At 37.4% G+C, this 23247-nt stretch overlaps 1 protein-coding gene across 3 annotated transcripts in view; it reads left to right on the top strand.

Annotated features, from left to right (window-relative positions):
* TBC1D5 (TBC1 domain family member 5) overlaps positions 1 to 23247 on the top strand; it is a 318017-nt gene that overhangs the window by 280500 nt on the left and 14270 nt on the right. For all 3 annotated transcript variants that reach the window (XM_030969414.1, XM_030969420.1, XM_030969429.1), the window contains one exon: positions 10375 to 10474. In XM_030969414.1, coding sequence (XP_030825274.1) covers positions 10375 to 10474 — 100 coding nt within the window. The remainder of the gene's footprint in view (positions 1 to 10374; positions 10475 to 23247) is intronic.

Below are 23247 nucleotides of genomic sequence, written 5' to 3'. Positions count from 1 at the left end.
CCGGTAGTACAGTTGCTGGTTTCTAGCTCTGAACAGTGAGGCTGGTGCACCTGGAGCCTGTTCCAATAATAGGTTCAACAGTGGGAGCTGCTTTGGAAAATTCCCAAGCCCATGGTCCTCTGCCACTAGCATCTCCAGGCAAGGTGGGATGTGGAAACTGAGCTGGCAAATTGACTTTGAACTGTTTAAGATGGAAATTCAACAGCAGGACCTGGTGATTAGAAGCTGTTAGCCAGAGTTTCAGCTATTTTCAGGACTTTAATTGAAATTAAATATATCTGTCTGAGGCACCTCCTTTCATTTTCTTCCAATTTTCTATATATTTTTAGCTTTTTTTTTAAGAAACAGTAAATCAAATAAATTGATAATCATACATCAGTGCAATAAAATAGCTATTTTGCCTCAAGTTCACCAATCTTAGTAGACTTTATAAATAAATATGGATGGTAAATAAATACTGTTTATATGTAAAGAATAATGAATGAACATGTAAACTTCTAAAACTAGGGGGCAAGGAAGAGGGTAGTTATTCCAGTTTGGAAGAAGAGAAATAATTGACCACAAATTCTTGTTTCTTATATTTCAAGAAAGCTACAGATACATAATACAGTAAAATAATAATTTTTCTTGCATTTTGAAAGTGTGGGTCTCCTCAACAAATGCTAACTAGAATGCTAGAAATTTGGATGTTGGAAGAGACTTCCTGAGTTATTGGTTATACAGAATCCAAGTTGCAGCCCTTTTCAGTTTTGTTGGGGCTTGATCTCTATTTTGAGGGGGAATGTTAAGTACAGAAATTCTTATTCTTTTATTCCTTTATTATAATTTCTTTGTTCTGTTTATGTGTGCATAGCTTGGAGAAGCATCATGAAATGCCATCCCTTACTGTGTTGTTAAAAAGAGCACATACAAGAAGTAAGGATTGTATTAATGCAAAAAAATATGTGCCTTTGCAGGTGAATGCCTGCTAGCATTTTAATTTATTGACAAATTTGTCTTGGTCTTATTCTACTTGAACATTTTTATCTGTATTATAAAATTCCTTTCTTGTCTTTGATACTTGTTTTCAGTCTGATCCCTCTGAACCAAATAATTTTTTGTTGCTGTTGTGTTGGTACATAACCTGATTTAGCTTGGCTCCTTGGAGGTACAGTGGATATTTTGTTGACCTTTCCTTCATTTTTTTGTTTTACTTTCTTATTTTTTCTCAGTCATATTCCCCCCACCCCTTTCAGAGGGTTGTCACAAATATACATTCACAAAAGATTTGTCAGTGGCAGTTCTGTTTCCATTTCTAAAACAGATAATTGCTCTTCTGAATTAATTTCTTTGAACAGAAGAGGTTGCATTGTACCCTGAAATGTTTTAACTTTGGTAGCACTAAGTTTGGAGCCTGGACTTCTAGGATTACTGTTTGCCGAATTCATTTGTGCTTACTCAGATGTCTTCTGATATATTTTGAGATATACAGTACTACCAGAAAGCAAAATTGGAAAGCAACGGGCCAAAATAATAATAGGAGAAAAGAGATTAAAAATAAAAGGTTTCTCGAATCTAACAGAGATTGTGTTTGTGTTTTAAAACCCTGTTTGTGTTTTAAGGGTTTTGATCTAGAAAAGCACTGAAATAGATATGTAGGTATCAGAAAGTATAAAGTCTAAGCAGCTGTGCTTACCAGCACTACACAACACTAGTGAAATTAAGAGAAATTTTGAAGAATATATAAGAAAAAAGGGAAGCAGTATATTCCTACTTAAACTATCTCATACCATACTGGAATAGCAGTCTGAGTTAAAATGGTGTAAAAAAAAAGCATAAGCAGGAGTTAAAGGTATAAAATAAAAACAGGATTCATGTTTGCTGCACCTGCAGTATGAAGGAACAAAACAAAGCTTGTAGGACTTACCTGAAAGTACTGTGCTTAAAATGTTTAACAGTTATGAAAGTATATTCAAAATAATAAAAAACTAGGCAGTTGTGAAGATGTAAAGAACACAAAACATGAGTTATTTGGAAATATATTAAGTGTGGGGATATTTCAATTAGCACATAGACAGATAAATACTGTCAAACAATGGTTCAGCACGGGAAATCAATAGTTAACTTCTACTTCTGCAGGAATTAGTATATGAAGGCAGTATCTGAACTTCTTTATGTCCTCCCTGAATAATATATTAATATTCACAAAATTTCATTTTGTGCAAAAATATCACAAATGCCAAAATTTTCAATATAAAAGTAATAATATACATTTCACCCCAGATTCTGATGTGGTTGGTGCACTTTCATCTAATCATTTCATAGCCCATTCCGCACAGAAGAAGCTTTCTCTAAACATCTGCAAAATAAATGCTTTATGAAAACTCTCTCAAAAATTCTACCTTTTCATCAACAAAAGCTTGGCTCCATGCTGAAGCCATGTCTAGAAGACTGACTAATATAGCCATATTGTTTCCATGTCCTCCCCATATGTGTGTCTCCAGCCATCTGTTGTCTCTTGGCTTACACCATGAAGTCCTTCAGAGAAGCAGGATTTGTCTTCATGTTTGTACAGCAGCCAGCAGAGCAAGGCCTTGGGGCTGTGAGTGATACAGTTAAATAACAAGTTAAATTTGTAAATAAAATAAATTAAAAGCTTGGGTTAAGTTCCACTGTATGTAATTCTGTGCTCAGAAACAGGGGTTTCTGGTTTAAATGTCACCATATGCTGTACACTATTCTGTGGCTGGCACAGAATATAAAAAAATTATGGGGATGTCAACCAACATTCAACTGTGAGAGATTCAAGATTATAAGGTTAAATCTTGTATTTAATTCTTGGATTAGAAAATGAAATAAATGAAACTCCTTCCGCAAAATGGAAGGAGTAACCACTGCTTTTGACTTCAGGGGAATTTGCTTAAAATTAAATGAGAAAGCAATTTATGCCTCACATCTGAGTCTTGTTTGACTTGTAAACTGCTGACATCTAAAATGTATACTCTGTGTATAATTTATGAATAAGAATTTAAGTACTGGTAAGACTCTTAGTGAGTCCCTGACTTCAGGATTTCCATATATCAATCTCGTTTTTCCCATTATTTTCCTCTAAATATTTTGAAACCTCGTCAAAATTATTTTCTAATTTGGCCTGCCAATTTGCCAAGAGCTATGGGATGTTTCCTGAGTGCTCTTACTATGAATACTGAAAAAACTGAAAATGTGACTGGGCAATTTAATATAAGAAAAGTGGCTATTAACTACTACAGGAACAAACAAACAAGCAAACAAAAAACCCCTCACCACCTCGAGCTCAGGACATCACTGCTGTTCAAATCTGTATAGTCTGGAGAAGTATTCTGGGCAGTACTGTTCCATGTTTATGTCGTGACATTCTGTTTTCTCCATACTTCACCCAACTGAGCATCATTGACCAGCATCAGAACAGACCCCAGGAAGATTGAGCTTTTCTGCCAGCTCAGTTCTGTCACTGGTTTGGGTTTTTTTTATGTTTTAAATTTCAGCATTAGTGCTTAAATACCTTTCAATACTCTTTTCTTTGACGATAGTTTCTTTTCCACAGCACTTAGCACTTGATGGTCCTGCCAAGTTAATTCTTATTCAAGACTCAAATTTAAGATGAATGGAATTCTGCCATTCTGAGCATTCATGAATGAAATGCTTGGACATGCATTGTTGTAAGCTTTCACAACAGAGTTTGCTTTTCCTTGACTTTTCTACTTGGGTTAAACAGATAAAAGTACAATTTTTCTTTCATCTCCTGAATAGCAAGACTGAAAACTAAATGGTATTGTCAAAGAAAGGCATTACAGTCCTGATTTTCCATGTTTGTTTTGCCTGTTTTCCATAATTCTGTGTTAAGCTACATGTCATATATTTGGGAGAAAATTTGTTTAAACTGATAAAAGCAATTTTAAGAAAGAGTGACTTCCTTCCAAAACTGTAGGTCATCAGACCTTGTAAAGGATACCCAATTCCAGTGCCCTTACCCAGGTCTGCAAACCATATTGCAGCATGTAAAGGCATGAGCTGTAAAAGGATAGTATTACAATGCCAAAAGTGTAAAAGTTTCTGTTCTTGACTATACTGACCACTTTCCTTTTTTTTTTTTTCCTGATGCAGTAAAATTTGATGGAAAATGGGGCATGGGAAAGCATCACTGATCTCATTATGAGCTCAGGAGAAAAGGAAGGATATAAAAATTTATTTCCATAGCTCTCTTTGTAAAGGTGAGAAGATAGATGAAAGGAAGGGTAATAAAAACAGAAGAAAAAGCTTTGGACAAATGGAGAGTACCAGAACTGTATAGACTGGAGGGGAAATAGCAAAGAAATGTCAAAAAATTAATCGTAAAGGAATTAGTTCTCATGGCAAAAGAAAAAAAAAGGAAATGTAACCATATAAGCAAAGTTCTATATGTGGATAAGAAGAAAGAGAAATATGAGAAACACAAATGTAAGTCAATTTTTTTGCAGATTCAGTCTTGCAAAACTAGGAAAATAGTCAAGAGGTGTGTATATGAAGGCGCTCAAATAGAATCTTGATTTGACTGGATACATAAATTCTAGCCTGCTTAATATTGTTAATGAAATGTAAATCAATGTAGTATGACAAGTAAATTACTTCCTTTTCATTCTCCTGTTAAATTCCAGATGTTAATGGTTATCTGTGAGGTTTTACATCATCTGCAAGGTTGAAGGTGTGTCATAGTTTTTTGAGTACCCCGGAGCTGAATTTTCAGAAAGTATTAAGTTGTTTTTCTGCAAGATTGCATACGTCAATTTGCAGATCTTGGTCTCCCATGTCTGATGCAGTGATTCCTTAGTTTGATTTACTGCTTGATTTGCTTCTCTTCCTCATAATGCAGCTCCCAATATTAGAAAATATTGAGCTTTATAGAACATGTTGTTTGGTAAATTGACACTGATTTTGTATTTTGGTTGAATGAGTTGGAATCATTCACGTGTTTCTGGTGCTGTGTGTGTCAGACCAACTGAAGGGGCAGTTTCAGCTGACAGGTTGGTCCAGACCATACTGGACTTTTGACTTAGGTTTGGCCTGTTTGAAGAATTTATAAGTCTCTATTCATGCATAAGAGAGGTCAAATCAGCACTGCTATATGTACACAAAATAAAAATGGTATCCAGGCTACTCATTTTGCTAGCACAATGAAAAGCTGTACTTAGAGGAAAGTGCAGTGTATATGAGAGCATCTGCACTATGCTGGCCATAGATCAGTTGTTTCATCTAGTACTGCTAAAGAATTTGACATTAGAATACTGAAAAAGGTCATTTTTCCTGAGGGGATTTATGATTTAGCTGCTTACCTGTACAGAGCAATCTTTGAAAGGTATTGTGAAAAGATTAGTCTTAGAAATGTTGTATAGAAGAGACTTCTGCTTATGCTGCTACTTGGAATAAGACAATCACTAGCATTGGGTCAGGTCAGTGACTTTGAATAGGAACTACCTCCTCTGTAACCTCTTCCAGTGCTGCACTGCTCCTCTAATGAAGAATATTTTTCTAATGACCAGTTTGAACCTTCCAAGGGGCAGTTTTGGGCCATAGTGCCTTCTGTATCATCTGTGAGGAGTCTGATTCCATCATCTTTGTCACTTCACATACTTACAGGCTCCCAGCAGCTCCCCCTTGAGCTCCTCTTCACCAAGATAAACAAGCACTGCTCCTTCAGCGTCTCTTCCAGACCTGTAGCCTTCCCAGCAGCCCTGCACTGAGTCCTCTCCAGTTTCTCAATGTCTTTGAACTGAACAAAGTGTTATTAAAGGCGAGGGCTCACCAGCACTGAGTAGAAAGGGGTGTAATGACTTTCCTGGATCTGCTGACCACATTGCTCATAATGTAGCAACTGTTTGCATTATTCATGATAAGAGAACTTATCTCTTAGTGGCTCAACAGCCACTCTAGCCTCCATATCCTTTTCTGCAGATCTGAAACAAAAAAAAAGTTCCTTCCCTGTCTGCAATGGTGCATTGGGATTTTTCTTCTCAGGTGCAGAATTTTGTGCTTACAAAAATTTCTAAAACAGAAACCTCAGAAAGGCTTCTCTTGCCTAGGCTTCCTGTGTCTCATGGTGTTTGTGAGTTGAAGTTCCACCAGTCAGAACAGCAGCCACACATCCCAATTTTGTATCATCTGAAAATCTACTGAGTGTACATTCTGTCTCCTTGTCTGGGCTATTGATGAAGATACCGAACAGTGTCTTCATAACAGTCCATTTGTTACTGTCTCATTTCCAAACATCAACTGGACATCAAACTATTGACTCTGTTCTTTAAGCTTGGGATTCTGAACAATCTGGCCTACCTACAGTCCTTTCGATAAGCCCATACTTCATCTTATTATAAGTGACAACAATTTTGGAAATGTGTCAAAAGCCTAACTACAGTAAAACTCCATTGCATTCACTTCCCTCCCTTCATCTGCATGCCCAGTCATTTTGTCATAGTGGGCAGCCAGGTTGGTCAAGCATGATTTGCTCTTGGTAAATCCTTGTTGACTTTTCTTGATTATTGTCTTGTCCTTTACATGTTGGATATTGATTCCAAGAGGACATGCTCCGCGATTTTTCCAAGGACTAAGGTGAGGCCAACCTTTGTATGGTTCCTTAGATACCCCACCTGACTCTTGTTCAGTATGTGTGTAAAATTAACCTTTCTGCAGTCATCAAGGATGTTCTGTAATATCAGTGATTTTTCACAGGTGGTAGCCAGTGGAGTTGCAATCACCCTGTCAGTTTTTTCAGCACCTATAAGTATGGGACCCATGTGTTTGAACACACATTCCTTCTTCGGCTATTCCCCAGCCTATGCCCTTCCCCACTCCATAGCTATTCCTCTCCTTCCCAAACAGTACATGTGGGGGTCTGGGAACAGAGTTGGCCTAAGAAATGAAATGCAAAAATGGATTCAAGTGCTGCAGCCTTTTCTGTACCACGTGTCATTGTCTTATCTCCCTTTGTTAGCAATAGACCATTTTTCTTGAATGTTCTTTTGCTGCTCTGCATACTTATAAGATTACTTCTTGTTACCCCTTGATGTCCCCCATTAATTTTTGCTCCAGATGGGGTTTTGTCCTTCCTAGTTTTGTTCATGTGCCCAAACAATGATTGTGTGCTTGTCCTTTGTTTCCTGCCATTGTTTCCACACATGTGCTCTCGATTTCCACCATTTCCACCTCCATATGTGCTTTTCCCATTTCAGTTCATTAGGAAGCTTGTTACTCAGCTGAGTGGACCTTCTGCCTACCTTGTCTGTATGTGCCTATTCCTCATGTATATCTGGGTTAAGTCCCTGTTCTGTGGCAAAGTCCTCCCCTCCCTCTAGATTAGCAAGTCTGTTCACAAAGATTTCTTCCCCATCTTTGCCAGGTAGACCTGTTCTCTAAGTTGTCTGTCCTCATCAAACTGGGAGCAACAAGCAAAATAGTTGAAACCCAGCTAATGCCAGCAAGTATGTAAACATATGTGGCCTCCCTGGTATACACCTGCTGCTCTCCAGGCTTTTCCCTTTTGCCGTAGGATTGAAGAGAAACATCAGAGGGGTTCCTGTCCCCTTCACCCTTGCTCAGGAGCCCTACAGTCACTTTTGAACTAAAATGATTTTACATCACCCTGTCTTTGGTGAATGCATGAATAAGCAGGAAAAAAGTCAGAACATTAGGTGACCCCAAACAGTCTTTTGTAACACTGCAAACGAAGGCTACAAACAAGCAAAAAACCTCCCTAGGTGACAAGTCAGGCTTGAAGAGTCACCAGCCACACACTGTCACTTTGTCACATCACTTTCCCTTGGTAGTGCTCTGATAAAGTGTCCAACCTGAATTCTTCCTCTGAGGGAGCATGTTCTTATCCTTCTGCTGCCAGAAGTCACAAGTTCACAGTTCTGTCCCTCGTACCAGTGTATGCCTTCTTCCCACTGTATCTTGCCTCAGTTGCACCTTTCCTGTCTGTTGCATAAAGTTTAACACCTGGAAAGATCTTGTCAATCACCTGTCAGTCACCCCAATGCAATAAACACACCTGCCTCTTCTTACAACTCCTCACCTGCTGCTGTGTAACCACAACAGAGCAAAGCCCCCATCAGGGAGCTCACTCTCAGAGTCTACACAGAGGTTGTTACAGCACCGCTGGTGACAGCAGAGGTGGAGATTACATCTTGTAGCAAGTCATCACCATTTGGGTGTTGTCTAATTGTGCAAACAGCCCTGGGTCTCTTGTGTGTCAAGTGCCAAGTTCACTGTCTTGCCTGTTTGCCCATCCCACTGCCAGCACTCCTTGGTGCCCTTCCCACAGTTGCCAAATAAGTCAGGAGCTCCAAGTTCATTTAGCCTTGTGCAAGATTTCCCGCTTGGAAAGGAGACCTCTTGCACTGTCTGTGACTTCCTGACCACAGCTCCCTGCTTTGTGCCTGCTGAGTCTGCTGAACAGTGCTCCTCCCCATGCTGGTTCCCAGCAAGCGGAAAGAACAGGGGACGTAGTTTAATCAGCACTGCTCTCGCTTGCCAAGAGAAGAGGTACTGTTGTATAACTGAAAAGGTCAGTTTCAGACTCTGTTTGGATGGATTCAGCTGTCCAAAAGCATTTCAAGATCAATTTACTGCAGTTCTTACCTACAAATAAGAAAAAAATAGTCTAGGAGACATGGAAATATTTATTACAAGAAGTTAAATTTTCTTATTCACCTGTAGGAGATAAACTGGGGTTCAATTACTGGCTAATGATTTTAGAATTTGATTGTGTTATTTTTGTAGAAATACTCAAATATTTTCACTTTTCCCTATCTTACGGCTGCACTTTCAGTGCCAGTGGTAGTTTAAAATTTATGGTAGATTATTTCTTGCAGTCAATAGCTGTTTGTACTAGAAATGGTCTTCTGCAGGAACATCTCTTGAATAGAAATGTCAATGCAGATGTGCTCGTACAGGCCGTGACAGAACTGCAGACTTTGAATGAGGTCACTCAGCAATTCTAAATTGGCAAAAATCCCTTTTTGGTCTAAGTGGTCTAAGTATGAGGATAAGAAGAAAAAGGTGAGAGTATATAATTTTAAGAAATAGCAAGGAAAAAATATTTCATATCTATTAGGTGCAAGGGAAAATCTTGTAGGCAAAAAGTGATAAAGTGATAATACTACAGTTACATTGCTTTTTATTCATCAATTGCTTTTGAATTTATGATATATTAGTGCAAAGTTTCCTTTACTTTGTTCTGACTTGGTTTCTGGTGGAGATTAAGATCACTTATACCTTTAAATCAAGACTGACATTCTATTTATTCTTGCTGATCAGTTTTGGGGTTTTTTTTCATTTGAAAAGTAATTCACTCTCTAATGCTCAGTGATCTCCATCAAACAAGACTGTGATAGAACTGCAAAGCTCCAAAGAAAAACAGGAGGCTAAAAAGTTACTTTGGCTTTCTCTGAATATCTTTAATTCAATTGCATACTTAAACAAAAGCCTGCTTAATACTGCTTGTGACTTAGCTTTGAAGGAATTTTTCCAAAGGAGTGGTGGCCTTCCTCTGTAATATGGTCTTCAAAGTCAAGCCTGGATGGATTTGTAAACCAGCAAACAAAGACATTCAAAGAGGAATTCTTAGCTGAGGTAGTTCCCATTGCATTGACAGGGCATGTATCCATGGCTGGATACTAATGCTTCTCTTGGGCTTTAAAATCAATTTTTAATTCCTATTTTAAATTATACTTGATGCATATTTTTTTAACCTTAACTTGGTAATTTAGAGTAGCTGCTTTACACTATGTGTGTTAAAAATAGTTTTCACTTTAATATTATGTATGATGGTGTCTGAAAGTGAAGTTGCTGTGAAGACAAGTGTAGGGATTAAATAGAGATAGAGGATGATGGATGATTACAAAAATAAATGTGCCAAAATATATAGCAGTAATGCATCCTTGAGATGCAATACTAGGTCTCATAAAATATGTCTCTTGAAATTCAAAATAAAAAAAGGGTTTCAAAGGAATAGCTGAGGAAGTTACTCTAAAAGAAATCAAAATTTTTCACATTTGGTGGGTTTTTTCAGCCAATGCTGTGGTACTGTGTTTGCACAAGTGAAACCAGGTAACTGGTCTATAAAAGAATCCTGAATCATTAACCTTTCTGAGGTCAATGTAGATAGATTTTTATTTAATTCCTTAGGAAAAGAAAAAGAGTAGTACTATTAAACACTGAGAGATTAAAACCAAACCCTATTTCCATGAAGTGACAAAATTTTCCAAGAACAAAGGAATAGAAAATGTTAAAAGAGGTCTAAGCATGTCAAGCATTAACCTACTACTTTTAGTCTGCATTATAGAAATTTTGGGGGTTTTAATGCTAAAAATATCTTCATTGTAGGAGGAAGAATTAGAGGCCCAGATTTCATTCCTACAAGGACAGCTAAATGATTTGGAAGCCATGTGTAAATATTGTGCAAAGATGATGAACACGCATCTTGGTAAGTGCAGTACCTTGAATTAACCTGTAAACCTTTGCAAAGGCTCTTTCAGTGTTTGTATTAGAACTAAAACAATATTTATGTAGTACAGTGCATATTATTTTATAAGCCATGATAAAGATCGAATTGATGTACTCAGTTATTCTATCAGATGCTGCCAGCCTCTGTATCTTTATTCTGTCACACTTTTAAACGTGGGAGTAGGATAGCCACTGATGATACTAATAAGAAGCACATATGTCTTTGATTTCTTGTATTATAAGAGACTTGTTGGAGCTCAAACCATGTGAACTTACAGACTGGAAGTCCACTTGCAGTTCAACAGTCCCACAGTGATACTTAATGTGTGTAGTGATAGTTGTATAATATTCATATACTTCCATTAAATGTAACATTTTTATAATCTATGATTACCTTTGATATGTTAAAATGTTACTGTAGGCTGGATAGTTTTATATTTTTCTCAGAACAGAAGAAATATAGTAAGATAAAAGTCAATACACTGGGAACAGAATCCACAAATACTCCAGTCTGAAATTCTGCCTACATATTGCCAAGACAAATCTTAGAAGAGAAAGTAAACAAAAAAAATTCTCACATCAAGCATAAATATTTTTAACCAAGTTTTGATAACAGTGGTGGTTTTAAACTATGTTGAGCTGAACTCTAAATGTTGGTGTATTTAGTTATGTGGAAAAGCACCATTATTGAGAAATCAGGGGGAAACTGCAATAATTTTAAGATTTATTTATGGCCTGCAATATTTGAGCAAAGTAAATTAAAGTTGAAGATTTCAGTAGTTAGAACTAAGCATGTGATATCTAAGTTTGTCAGGCCAGAAAGTTCAAATGTGAAAACCATATTGTAATTGTATTTTCTTTCATGTGGGTGTTTTACTAGCCACTGTTACAAACCTAGGAAAAGTTATAAATACTGTATTGCTTGAAAGTTGGGAATTACAGCCTTGAAAAGCCAAGTCTAAACCTCTAACCCTGACAGCTTTAGTCTGATGTATTGTATTGCTTTTGTGAAGGCACATGACTAATGATGAGATTAGAAGCAAGCAAAGGGATAAATTATTAGCTGCTGAAATGATGGGGAAAAGATTGCTGTGTCAAAAAGAAAAACTGAAGTTTCTTTCCTGTGGGAAAGAGGACAAGGAGTATTTAGCAAGGGTATCAGTTCCAAGCATAAACACTTCACCAACTATAGCTGCACCAGGAATCAGAATAAACCCAGACAAAGCTCCTTGAAGCAGTCTGCCTTTCAGCCCTGGATTCATGAACTGAAACCTTATGATTGGTGATTGTATCTAGGAGTTAAATTCTTTTTCCCAAACATATTGGAAACAAAAGCATTTAGGGCCAGTGGTCTCCCAGGAGCAGTGTGGAGTGGTTTGTTACCCTCACAGGACAAGGAAAGCCATCCCACATAGTGCTTTGGCTGTGGGGTGTCTTGGGTGTATTGTGACACCCCTGCAACACTCTCAGAGCCTGCCAGCCTAGTCTCCTCCATGTCTACTCCCTGTACTTCTCCGCAATATTCCTGCATGTCTTGTCAACATCATGGACTATTAACTTTGTAAACTTGTCATATATCCTTATATCCTATAGAGATTAACAGTTACGAGTAATAAACAGCACAAGAGAGACAGAGACACCACCAACCTTCACAGCTTCTACACTTGTAGCAAATTTATGAGTTTGGGTATGCCCAAATCAGCCAGCAGATGATCCACATGAAGGCAGAAAAAAAAAAAACACCACAATTCTTACTGATGTGGAAAATTCCAGCAGGATGTGCTAGAAAATGGATTCTGGATTCTCTGGTGCATCATAGAACACCCCCTGAGGAATGTCTCCAGAGTCCATACACTGCTCAGGGCTTCAGAGAAGGGCAGCAAAATAAAACCCAAGAGCATATCTGGTTATTTCTAAAGGGAAAAGTTAGCAGGGACTCCTACATCTAACTGTCCCCCAGGTATCCATTTACCCATGAAAATGGCTTTGTTTCAGAAACTGCGGAGCAGATGAGTTATATCACTCCTCTTATAAACTGTCAAACACTTAACTTCAAGGATATTACTTCTTCCTCTTGGGCTGAATTTTTCTGACTTCATCACCCAGCTATTGGCTCATGTAGCATTTTTAATAACAAAGTTGAAAATCCTCATTTAACTTACCTATATGCAGTGATAAAGTAATCTCTCAGCACTGTCTTCGCTTAGTAGAGCACTACATTTTATTTTATGTGAGTTACTTTTTAGACCAGATCATTTTTATTGTCTTCCTTTAAATTCTTCAGGATTTTCATATGTCTTTTCAAGTGGGTTAATTGTATCAGGACATGGTGTACCAGCACTGGGCCCAGGAAAGTGGTTACTTAGCACGGGTAAGGTCATCTCTCTACTCTCCTGTGGCATTGCTCTTTTTAAACATTTGTAATGCAGCATCACATTAGGGCTCTTTGATACAGTGATAGTTTGAGGTGATAATATGTTATGACCTTTAAAATTTGGTGAACCACAGCTTTCTAAACAGAGGCATTTATCCTGGGGGTAAAATCAGGAAATGTTTATTTCTGCCTATGTTCCTTGTATTTGACAATATTAAAATTCACTTCTTGCCATTTGGCATTTTAGCTGAATAATTCAGGTAACTCTGTGATGTACTCAGTTTTCTTCTGCCCTTCTAACTGCAGGTATAACCATCATATATTTAATGGTTGTCTAAACTGTTGATAAAGACGTGCAAATTTATAAAAGCTGGGGAGTCTTACAGAACTAATTCTCTCAGCAAAGAGACAACGTTTCTGTGAATTACAAATATGTCAGTCAAGCAGTTGGGCCTGCCTTTTAAATTTAATAAAATTTAAGTGCTTATTCTTAAAAACCTTCATTTTTTTAGATTGATGCTGTAAACCTGCCTTTTCAGACATCATTACTCAACCAATAGTCTATTTCTTGTAGAATGCATTGCATTTGCAGGTCATGTTATAACAAAACAATGTTAATTTGGGCTTATAAAAATGCATATCCAGTGATCATTTGCCACAAAATTATCACAATATCAAACAATTACAGAATATTCTTTATGTGGTTTATAATGAGACAGTTGAGGATTTTTTGGCTGTCTTTTCTCAGGTTCTTTCCCTTACAAGGGGAATCCAGATGACAGTCGGATGCAGTTACTTCATTACAAAGATGATGTGTTGTAGCTGAGAAAATATCAAAATAACCATGAAATTATCTATACTGTTTTGAATATGAGGGACAGAATGGCAGTTTTTATTTTGTTCATATGTTCAGAGATGCTTTCATTAAATGTTTATCTCCTTCTGTAAATAAACCCCATAGTCTACAACATGGCAACGACATAATTAACTGCTTGTAATATCGGGGCATGTTACCATGGCAATGAATGATGGTTCTGAAATATTGCTACTTAGTGCTATGGGTAGAAATTAGAAATATGGGGTTCATTATTAAAATGGAGGAAAGTAATTTTGTGATCTTGTTCTCCATCTTAGGGCTGTGCATTAGAAAGATCTTTACTTTTCTTCCCTCTCTCCCTTAACCACTGGAGTACTGCTCAGGGGAAATTCCTTTTAACACCTCCAAGGATAAATGTCAAAATTTAGGTATGTAAAATGGCAATACAGGGAAGCAGATTTTGCTGTTTCTCCCACCTGTTTTCACAAGCTTGTCATAGCTTTCAAAAAAAGAAAAAATCCTGTGTTCAATTTTTCATTATTGAAATGAAGGTACATCCAAACTTGTAAACCTGTCATGTGGCTTTGTTCACAAAATAAATGCAGAATATTACTCAGCTCGTAGTGAAAAAATATAGTTGTCATAGCTATCACTGCTCCAGCATCATCACAGATACAGTTTCTTGGTGTTACTTTTTCACAAGCACTAGCCTTTTTCAGGAAATAATACTGTCACTGGTGATTTCAGAAATATGGTAAAATTCTTAAGCATTTTTCCTTCTGAGAGATACTCTACTGTTAGTGCACATAAATTCCTCAAGGCTCAATGATTCAGAAAGCTGTAATACACCATTTAAGTATTACAATTTTATTACCTGTCATAATGCTACTTCTTTTTTGAAGAATTTTGATTGTTTCCTCCTTTCTTGCACTATGTGAAAATAAAAGCATCAAGCTAGCAAGCACATTCAGAAAAAGATTTTTTTTCCTGGTAACTGGTAAATGTGACATCTGTATGATGTCTTAGAGTATATAATGAAAAACATGTCTAAGACATGCCCACAAACAGCATTCAGAGGGCCTTATAGTATCTGCTGGAAGATTCCTCCCTTGTCCTTCACACTGGACATGGGAATGAGTTTGAGATGTTTTTTCAACATGTCTGAAGTGTCTCAAAGAGCAAACCTTTGTTACATCCCAGGCTCAAGCCTGTTAGATGGCAGTTCAGGTGACACCAGCCAATGACACTGTCATCTGACACCATCTGCTATTCCAGTATCTTTAGGGTTTGGACCGTGTCCACACTGGCCCACAATTAAAGTGCAGCTTCTTAACAAAAAAGTGAATTAAAGCCCTGGAGAAATATCAGCCCTCCCCCTCTGTAGGCAAGTATCAATATGAGAGATTGTGGAGGTTCTATATTAACTTGACAGTTTTGTTCCAGAAAGAAAAGTGCTGAATTTCAAAGTGTTGTCTCTTTATATGGGACAGGAACCAATCCATCACCACTGTCTCAGACAGAAGAACCTACCATTTGTTTCTAACATGATTTTGGACCTCCAAGTGTGGGAAAGTTTACCAAGTAATTACATAAGTAGCACAGGAAGTCCTTCTCATGAGAAGCAATTTAAAGGAACATTGGTTCAGTATTAACTTGGATATGGAGATCTTTATATAGAAACTATTTTTTTTGATGGGCAATTTATCAGGTTATAAAAGTAGAGAAACTAAGGTCATTCCCCGCTTGCTTTTGCTTAAGGGCAGCACTATGTAAATGCAGAAGGTTGCTTCCCCGGCTAGCTGAAATTCAGAAGCAATTTAGCTGCTTTCCTTCTGCACAGAGCCTCAGCTAATAAACCCTGAGGATTCATACCAGTTCTGCAGAGTTAGCTCACAGGGTTCTGCACAACACCCTAGAAATATGTGCGGAGGTACCCAATTATACAGAGGAAACATAAGTCTGCCTGGTTTTATTAATTTCACCTTCATACTGTTACTGCTTAACTTGAACCAGCTGCCAGAGGGAGATTCAGGTGGGTCTCAGAAATATGTTGCTCAATATCCAGGTCTTTAAATCACTTCTTGTCTTGGAGGCAACATCACAAAAACCTCTTCGGTCTGACCCACATCTAGTAAAGCATCATGGCTTCACTAAGCCAAAGCAAATAAATCCTTCTCTGAGCTTCCCATCCAGGGCTGTTGGCTTTTGCTAGTGGTGCATTTTCCAATTTCACTCCTGCTATCCGTAATATGTTGCTATGTCCTTCACCACTATTTCAATACATCTCTGCCCCTCCATTGTGGATTATGGAAGGGACGCGGAAAAAGTGAAGTTTTCATCTCACATCCTTCTAAACACCACCAGCATCCTGCCTTTGGAATGGCATGTCAGCTTTCAGCTTTCATAGGTAGCCTGTAAAAAACTGCATGTATTTACAAAATGCCCAGAAATTACGTCATCATGGTAACAAGAAAAATTAAAACCAATCTTTTGAGAGTTTTGTGGATGGGATCACAGGACATCCCTGCCACAAACATCAAGTAGTGCTGGCACTTGTATACTCACTAGCACTTCCTGACATCTTCCAGACAAATATTACTTGGAAGACTTATTAAAAACAGTTCAAAGCCACCTTTTCACTGTGATTATTGCAAGCACCATGAGCAAGGAAGAAAAAAATACTAAAATAAAGAAATAGAAACTTACAGGATATAGCTGCTAATATAATTTTAGTTGTTGTGTGAAATAGTACTTTTAAAGGTTTAATTAGACTGATTTGATTCCTTCCTCTTTTATCAGTCAGTGCAATTGTTATAAGGATCTATTTTATTTTAAGGATCATTTACAATGGAGAAAGGAGAGGAGGAAGTTGATTTAATGCTCAGTATTTAGGGATTGACGTACTGCCCAATATAGATCTGGACACAGTTGTTAAATGTGTGCAAGATAGTACTGAATTCTTGCTTTATGTTCATGTGATGAGATGAAAGGTTATGACATTTCCATAAAATTAAATGGAAATTATTTTGCTGCCCTGTGCTGAAATGAAATACTTCCGCATTTGTTGAGGAAGTAAATGCATTAAATGAGTTCTCTTATGCTTGGGACATAAATAAAATAATCCATGGTTTATACATCCAGTGTGATTAGAAATGCTATCAATATAAAAGGCCACATCAAACACAGGCCCATGAGTCTAAGGGATTGCTGTATTTGGTTCAGAATAATGGTGTAAAATAACCTACAAAAACAGCATATAAAGAAAGAACATTAGCAAATTTATTAAATCAAATGTAGGAATGCTTACTGGGAAATGAGTATTTGTTGTATAGCATAGTATACAACAAATATTTGTTGTACAGACTTACTTTCAGACTGTCACTTCTGGTCATTTTACAGATACATATATTATATATATTTTTTTTTTTAACATATGAAGAATAAAAGTGTAATTCTTCATTTTCCATGGATTTTAACCACCTTTGTGTCACTTAAGGGTAGCTTTTAAGGTCAGAAACAACTGGTTCAACTCAGAGCGAGCCTCCTTTCTTTCTATAGCAACTGTGCCAGTCCTGAAAGTCCAGCTGTGGTAGGCACCTACAGATGCTTTCATCCCAGTAGTGTGACTGAAAAGGAGATTAAAATAATGAAGCTTACACAGCCCCTCATTACCTGGTTAACAGCTTTCCTTGCAACTTTCAGTGGATTCCCGTTGCTTCCTCCCTGCTGCTCAGCGAGCGTCTCTCTTATACTGAAGTACACTGGCAAGCCACCCTTTCCTTTCCTTTCCTTTCCTTTCCTTTCCTTTCCTTTCCTTTCCTTTCCTTTCCTTGCCTTTTCCTTTCCTTGCCTTTCCTTCCTTGCCTTTCCTTTCCTTTCCTTTCCTTGCCTTGCCTTGCCTTTCCTTGCCTTGCCTTGCTTCCTTTCCTTTCCTTTCCTTTCCTTTCCTTTCCTTTCCTTTCCTTTTCCTTTTCCTTTTCCTTTTCCTTTTCCTTTTCCTTTTCCTTTTCCTTTTCCTTTCTCTTAGGGGTTGGTTTCTCTTCCAGTTCCAGCTTTAAGGAAGTAAAACCTTAGCAGAAGCAAAATTGTTGTAGGACTAAATTGTTGGTTTCCCCATTATTTCCATAAATACACAGATGTAAGGTATATGCTAAGCATAATCTGCTTACTGTGTGTAAATTAAAGTTCACAGCTAAGAATTGATTGTATCTTTGAGCAATAGATGGACAAAATTACTTCATTACCCTACCAGTCTCCTTCTTTGTACATCTGCAGTTCTGTGCCCTGCTATGGGTTGATGATTGGTAACTTTCTACTACTGTTTCTATGATGTCACAAGCATTACCACACTTCAAATATTGAAGTGTTGGTGCTCTGCACAACACGTGCATCAGAAGTATAAATACATCACTTATATTCAACACTGTATAAATAATTTATATTCAAATGAATGACATGAAGAATGCAGTGTTTCACAGATAATTTCAGATTTTTAGGATCTCAAGTTCTTTAAGACTCAAATGTTGCTAAGTGGTGTTTTTAATATAACGTGTGATTGTTACTAGAAGTGTTGGCATTCACAGTGAGGTAAATGAAAGGCTACTTAGCAGTGTTGCCTTCATCAACACTTAGATCACAAACACTGTTGTTTCAGAATGGAATTTAACTCCTCTCATTTGTATTTTTAATGCTGGAAGGAAAATGCAGTAGTTGGAAACATCCTGAGTTGCATTATTAAACAGCAATATCACTATGCCATACAGCATAGTCTTTCTAGAAAGGCCACAAAGCAGTGTTAAGGTCTAGGGTTCATTTTTGTGCTCATCAGACCAAGTTCAGGTAGGAAAACAGTATTTATTATGACAAGGAAGAAGGACTGATTATCAGAAGCTAAAGTCCCAGTTTGTCCTCCTAGCCCCTTAATGTACTTGAGAAGGCAGTCTTGCTGTCACTAGTATATTGCAAAGGGAACGTTGGAAACATTTTCTGTAAACCCTGATTTCATAAAGACAATCATACAACAGTACTGAAATATGAGTCCGGAGAGTTGGCTGTGCCTTGACATGTATAGGAACACTTTTGGCTTTTCTGTTTCGGAAAAATAAAGAGGTGTAGTAATACCCTCAGTTCTCTCCTTGCTCCTGCCTACGATGGAAGTGGGAAGGTACTTCTGCATTCTGAGTTTGAGCTCTCTTCTCAGTAGTGAAAACAAGGGTGAAAAAAGTCGATTTAACATGATTGTGGCCCTGTTACTTGTTCACAAGTCATTGATCAGGAGCTAGTAGTAGAAAAGCAGCTTTCGTAATACAGCTTGCAGCTATTTTGAGTTAGCTCCCCTCAGCAGGAGTCATCTTCCTGGAAAGGCCCCACGGAGACCAGCTTAAAATAGAAATCATTAGGAGGGAGATGTGCTGCTAAAGCAGCAGTGAGAAAAAACAAAACCTCAGAGAAGTTTGGTTTTCTCTGCGTCCATCTGATTTTACGTCAAGTGTGCTTTGTGCCTTCATCTGGCAGGGTGTTTGTCTCCCACCTCCTCAGTGGAAGGGAAGGGGTGCAGATTTGTCTTCTGGATGGATGGACTTGAAGAGATGCCTGAGGGGACCTTGTCTACAGCAGACAAGTTTTCCCATTAATTTAGTGCAGCTCTGGTTGGGTGGTTGGGTTTCTTGCAAAATCTGTATTGAATGCAAGCAAAATTTTCAGTGCAAGTTACTTTATTTAATAAGCCTCTAAAATAATTATGCCAAGCGTAACAGCTTTTCCACACTCAGAGGGATGTTTTGAATAGCCCCTTTCCCTGGCCTGGGAATTCAGGCAGTGACTGCTCACACCATCATGCAATATAGAGCATTTCAATCATCAGAGAGCATAAGCTTTATCTAATTTTCCTGCTAGAAGCTGCTGTGGATGTTTTTCCTCTTTCATTGCTATAGATAGCATGTCTTCAGTTTAAAATTTAGCAATTAATTTAGGGGAAGGGAATAGAAATTGTGATTTTTTAAAGTACTTCTACACTGAGTGTGCATGTGAAGTGATTCACAATTTGCCATAACTGTAAGAGCAAGAAATAAAAAATATATTTCATCTTAATTTTTAGCTGTTTCAACTGTTGCTAATGAATTCACTACCTGCCACAATTTTCCCCCACATTTTTTAAAAAAAGAACATGAATGCAATCATTTGCATCTTCCTGGTCTGTAGTTGTAGTTGGATTTAAAGTATATCAAGACAGCTGATCACAGTTTCATTCAGGAAGTAATTATTGATTTACTGGTCTGGTATCTATCAAACTTCAACAGGTCTGCTCATTTAAGAATAAGTACACAAAATTAATTCTAATCCATTATATAAAAGTCATCCTTTGAGATGTGAATCTGGTTTGAGGGCATCCATCAAAGTGGATAATGTTGCTGACTTCTGAAGAGAACAACTGGTTTAACAGCTCTGGTATTTCTGAGGCTTAGTCAGGCTCACAGTCAGGGTATGACAGTTCATTTTGTGATAGACGTTTGTTAGCACTATTTTGAAACAAATCCAGAGTCTTGTAATAGCAGTCTGGTATCTTGTACATCTCACAGCAGTGCTCTGATCGCCAGGTGAGAAGTTGTAAAATTCGCTTTTTGTTTTCCTCTACTAAGAACTTCTTTGAATAAAGAAATACTGTCTTTTTCTGCAGAAAACAGTTGGCATCAGCTAAATGAAATCTTGAAAGAAAGAAAACAAAACAAACAAGGCAGTCAGGAATATTTGATCTTAACCTTAGTTTTCTCTGTACAATTGGATTGTGATAACTTTTGAATAACAACAGCTATCCCAGCAAATGGATATTTATAGCACAGAATCAAACTGGACTCAGTTTTGAATAATATAGAAATCACATAATCTGATTCATTGTTTCAATGGGGTTTTTTTAAAGGTAAGAAGGTGTTTTCACTTCCAATTTGACATCTGCAGGGTTTTTTAAAGATAGTTACTTTTTTATTAAAAAAAAAACAGCTGTGAGGTACTGATATACTGATATAGAGCAGCAGATTAGGAAAAAAATCAGTATGTGGCCAATTCATTCATATACATGAAGCACCTCTCTCTCACACAGCATCTCCTATGAAGGTAGAATAATTACATTATACATCTCAGCTTAAAAGTCCTTCAGGTGAGTAATATTATATTAATATATATATCAATATAGCAGTCTTGAAATAGTATCTTTTAAAGTATTTCCAGTTGCAAGGGTGCCTTTTGAGATACAGAAAGGTAAAACAAGCATTTGTCGGCACTTGAGAGCTTGTTTTCCCTCTTGATCTCAGCAACTGACTGCCCTATGAGGTCCCCCCAGCAGTGGGAAAACCCTGGATGAGAGTCCCCCAGTGACGATGCTGTGCCCTGACACAGCCATTCACAGGACAGCAGCTGCAGAGCACAAACCAACTTTCCTCCTATCCCTCCTCTTCTTCTCACCTCTCTTTCCAGTCCACGTGGATTTCAAAGGGGGGTCCCAGCAGAAGGATGTGATCAAGGAGGCACTCATGCAAAATCATATTGCCTGTATGCTTCAGTCATCTAAGGATTATTTTTCTTAATTCCTCCCTACTCACTAGCCAGGGAAGAAGAATGAACAGTGGCATATTTGGGTTCCACTTATTTGAAAGTTAAAAAACTTTGCATTCAAAAGAGATGAGGGCAGCAGATTAGAAGCCATGTGCAGTTCAAGGACATATTTAAGAGAAGGATTCATTGCCAATTCCACAAGGAATTCTACCTTCCTCTCATTGCCCGAGAGAAGGACAACCCAATTTATGCCTTTATGCCTCAGTTGCTGCTTATTGGCTGTATTTCCTACCTTTTTGCTCCTAAAAGTTTTTTTTCTTTTTTCCTCTGAAACTAATATTAAAATCTGGCATTAATCTTGCTAAAGTAAATATGTGGTGATACAAACATTTCTATTAATTTTTACTATTGGGTAACTATCATATTCCATTCATAATTTTTTTTAAAAAACTTCTCAATGTACTGGCTCATCAAACACAGTTTCAGCTGTGTTTTACAGTGATGATAAATTATTTTCCTTCTTTTTTTAAATACTGATTCACAAAACATCTCTAAAGGTCAGTAATAATAGTAGAGTATTTCCACGTCATGTGGAATACCTTTCAGCTTTTGTTTTCTTGCTCTTGTTCTCTCAATTTTTTTATATTTCTTTCATTTAGTCTTCAACAGGTTGAATGTTTGCTTTGAATTATTATCTTGGTTCATCTGCTTGGTTCATGTGCATGCTCTAGTTTTTTAATGTATGGTTTAATTTATGTGAGGATCACACACTATGGAATACTTTCCTTCCTAATGTTGAGAAATTGAAAAGACAGTTGAATTCAGTGATTCAGGCTGTGGTCAGTCATGGCTGTCCTGCCTATGAAGGCTTTGGACTTCTGATTTTTCAAATTATGGACCTTTTAAAAGAAGGAAATCATGCATTCTTTGAAACAGTGGAAAACAGAATGTAAGTTATTATTTTATAAATAAATATTAATATATTTTACTTACCAAATTGAGGAAATAGATAATTTAGATATAAAATAAAAAAGCAAGTAAAATGTTGCAATAATTATGGATTTTCTCAATTCAAGATGCTACATATTTGCAGAAAGATCTGGTTTTTTATTATTTCTGGCCTTCATAATGCAGTGTCTTTCTCATGTAAAATTGTTCAATTGTACAACAATTTGACAATTGTACATCATTGCTGCAGGACATTGCCACTGTAGTATAGTAAATAAAGTGTGCTAAATAATGTGAGCATAGATCTCCTTGTTCAGGCGGGCTGCTTATGCAAAGCTGAGTTATGGCACCTTCACTGATACTCTTGACCTTGATCACATCACCTTGACTTTTGTCAGCTGCTGCCTTTCATAGTTCTAGACTCTTTCATTCCTTCTGTGTCTCAGATTGCTTTTTAGCGGTTCACTTAGTACTTAGGCGTGGTTCCTTTCTCCTCTTCACCCTTTCTGTTCCTCCTTTATACCCATTACTGATTTCTGGCCCCGACTCAATTTCAAACTTGTGTTTATACGCGAGTTTTAAATCTACCTCTCTGCTTCTAATCTTTCTTCTTGTTCTGTCTCCCACATCTCATTATATTGATATTTTTTCTGTAAACACAAAACTCATACCAAATTACTCGATGCTTTTACTTGAAACTTCATATTGTGTCAGAGTTGGCAGTGTCATCATATTTGTCCTTGTCAGGATCATCTGTTAACAGCAGTTGTGGCTTTTCACTGATTTGGGCCCTGAACATGCAGGATGTTGTTAAAGACAAACAAATGCAATGCAGGTGTGGATTAATTGTACAAAGCTCTAATTGTGAAGTCCATGGGATACACATACTCATGAGCAGCAAAGCATTCTTCCCAAAGGAGTGTCACTGAGGGCTTTGGGCTCAGTCTGTGTGTGTAAGACAGGAGTGGCAACGAAGGAGTATCCTGTCATTTTCAGTTGACAGATAACAATCTCGTTCTGCCAATCTGTCTCTAGGAATCCTTGCTGTTTTCTTAAAGAGTCAGAA

Source organism: Camarhynchus parvulus, chromosome 2 (assembly GCF_901933205.1).
Source record: "Camarhynchus parvulus chromosome 2, STF_HiC, whole genome shotgun sequence".
Classification (NCBI taxonomy): domain Eukaryota; kingdom Metazoa; phylum Chordata; class Aves; order Passeriformes; family Thraupidae; genus Camarhynchus; species Camarhynchus parvulus.
This window is presented reverse-complemented; position numbering and strand designations above follow the sequence as displayed.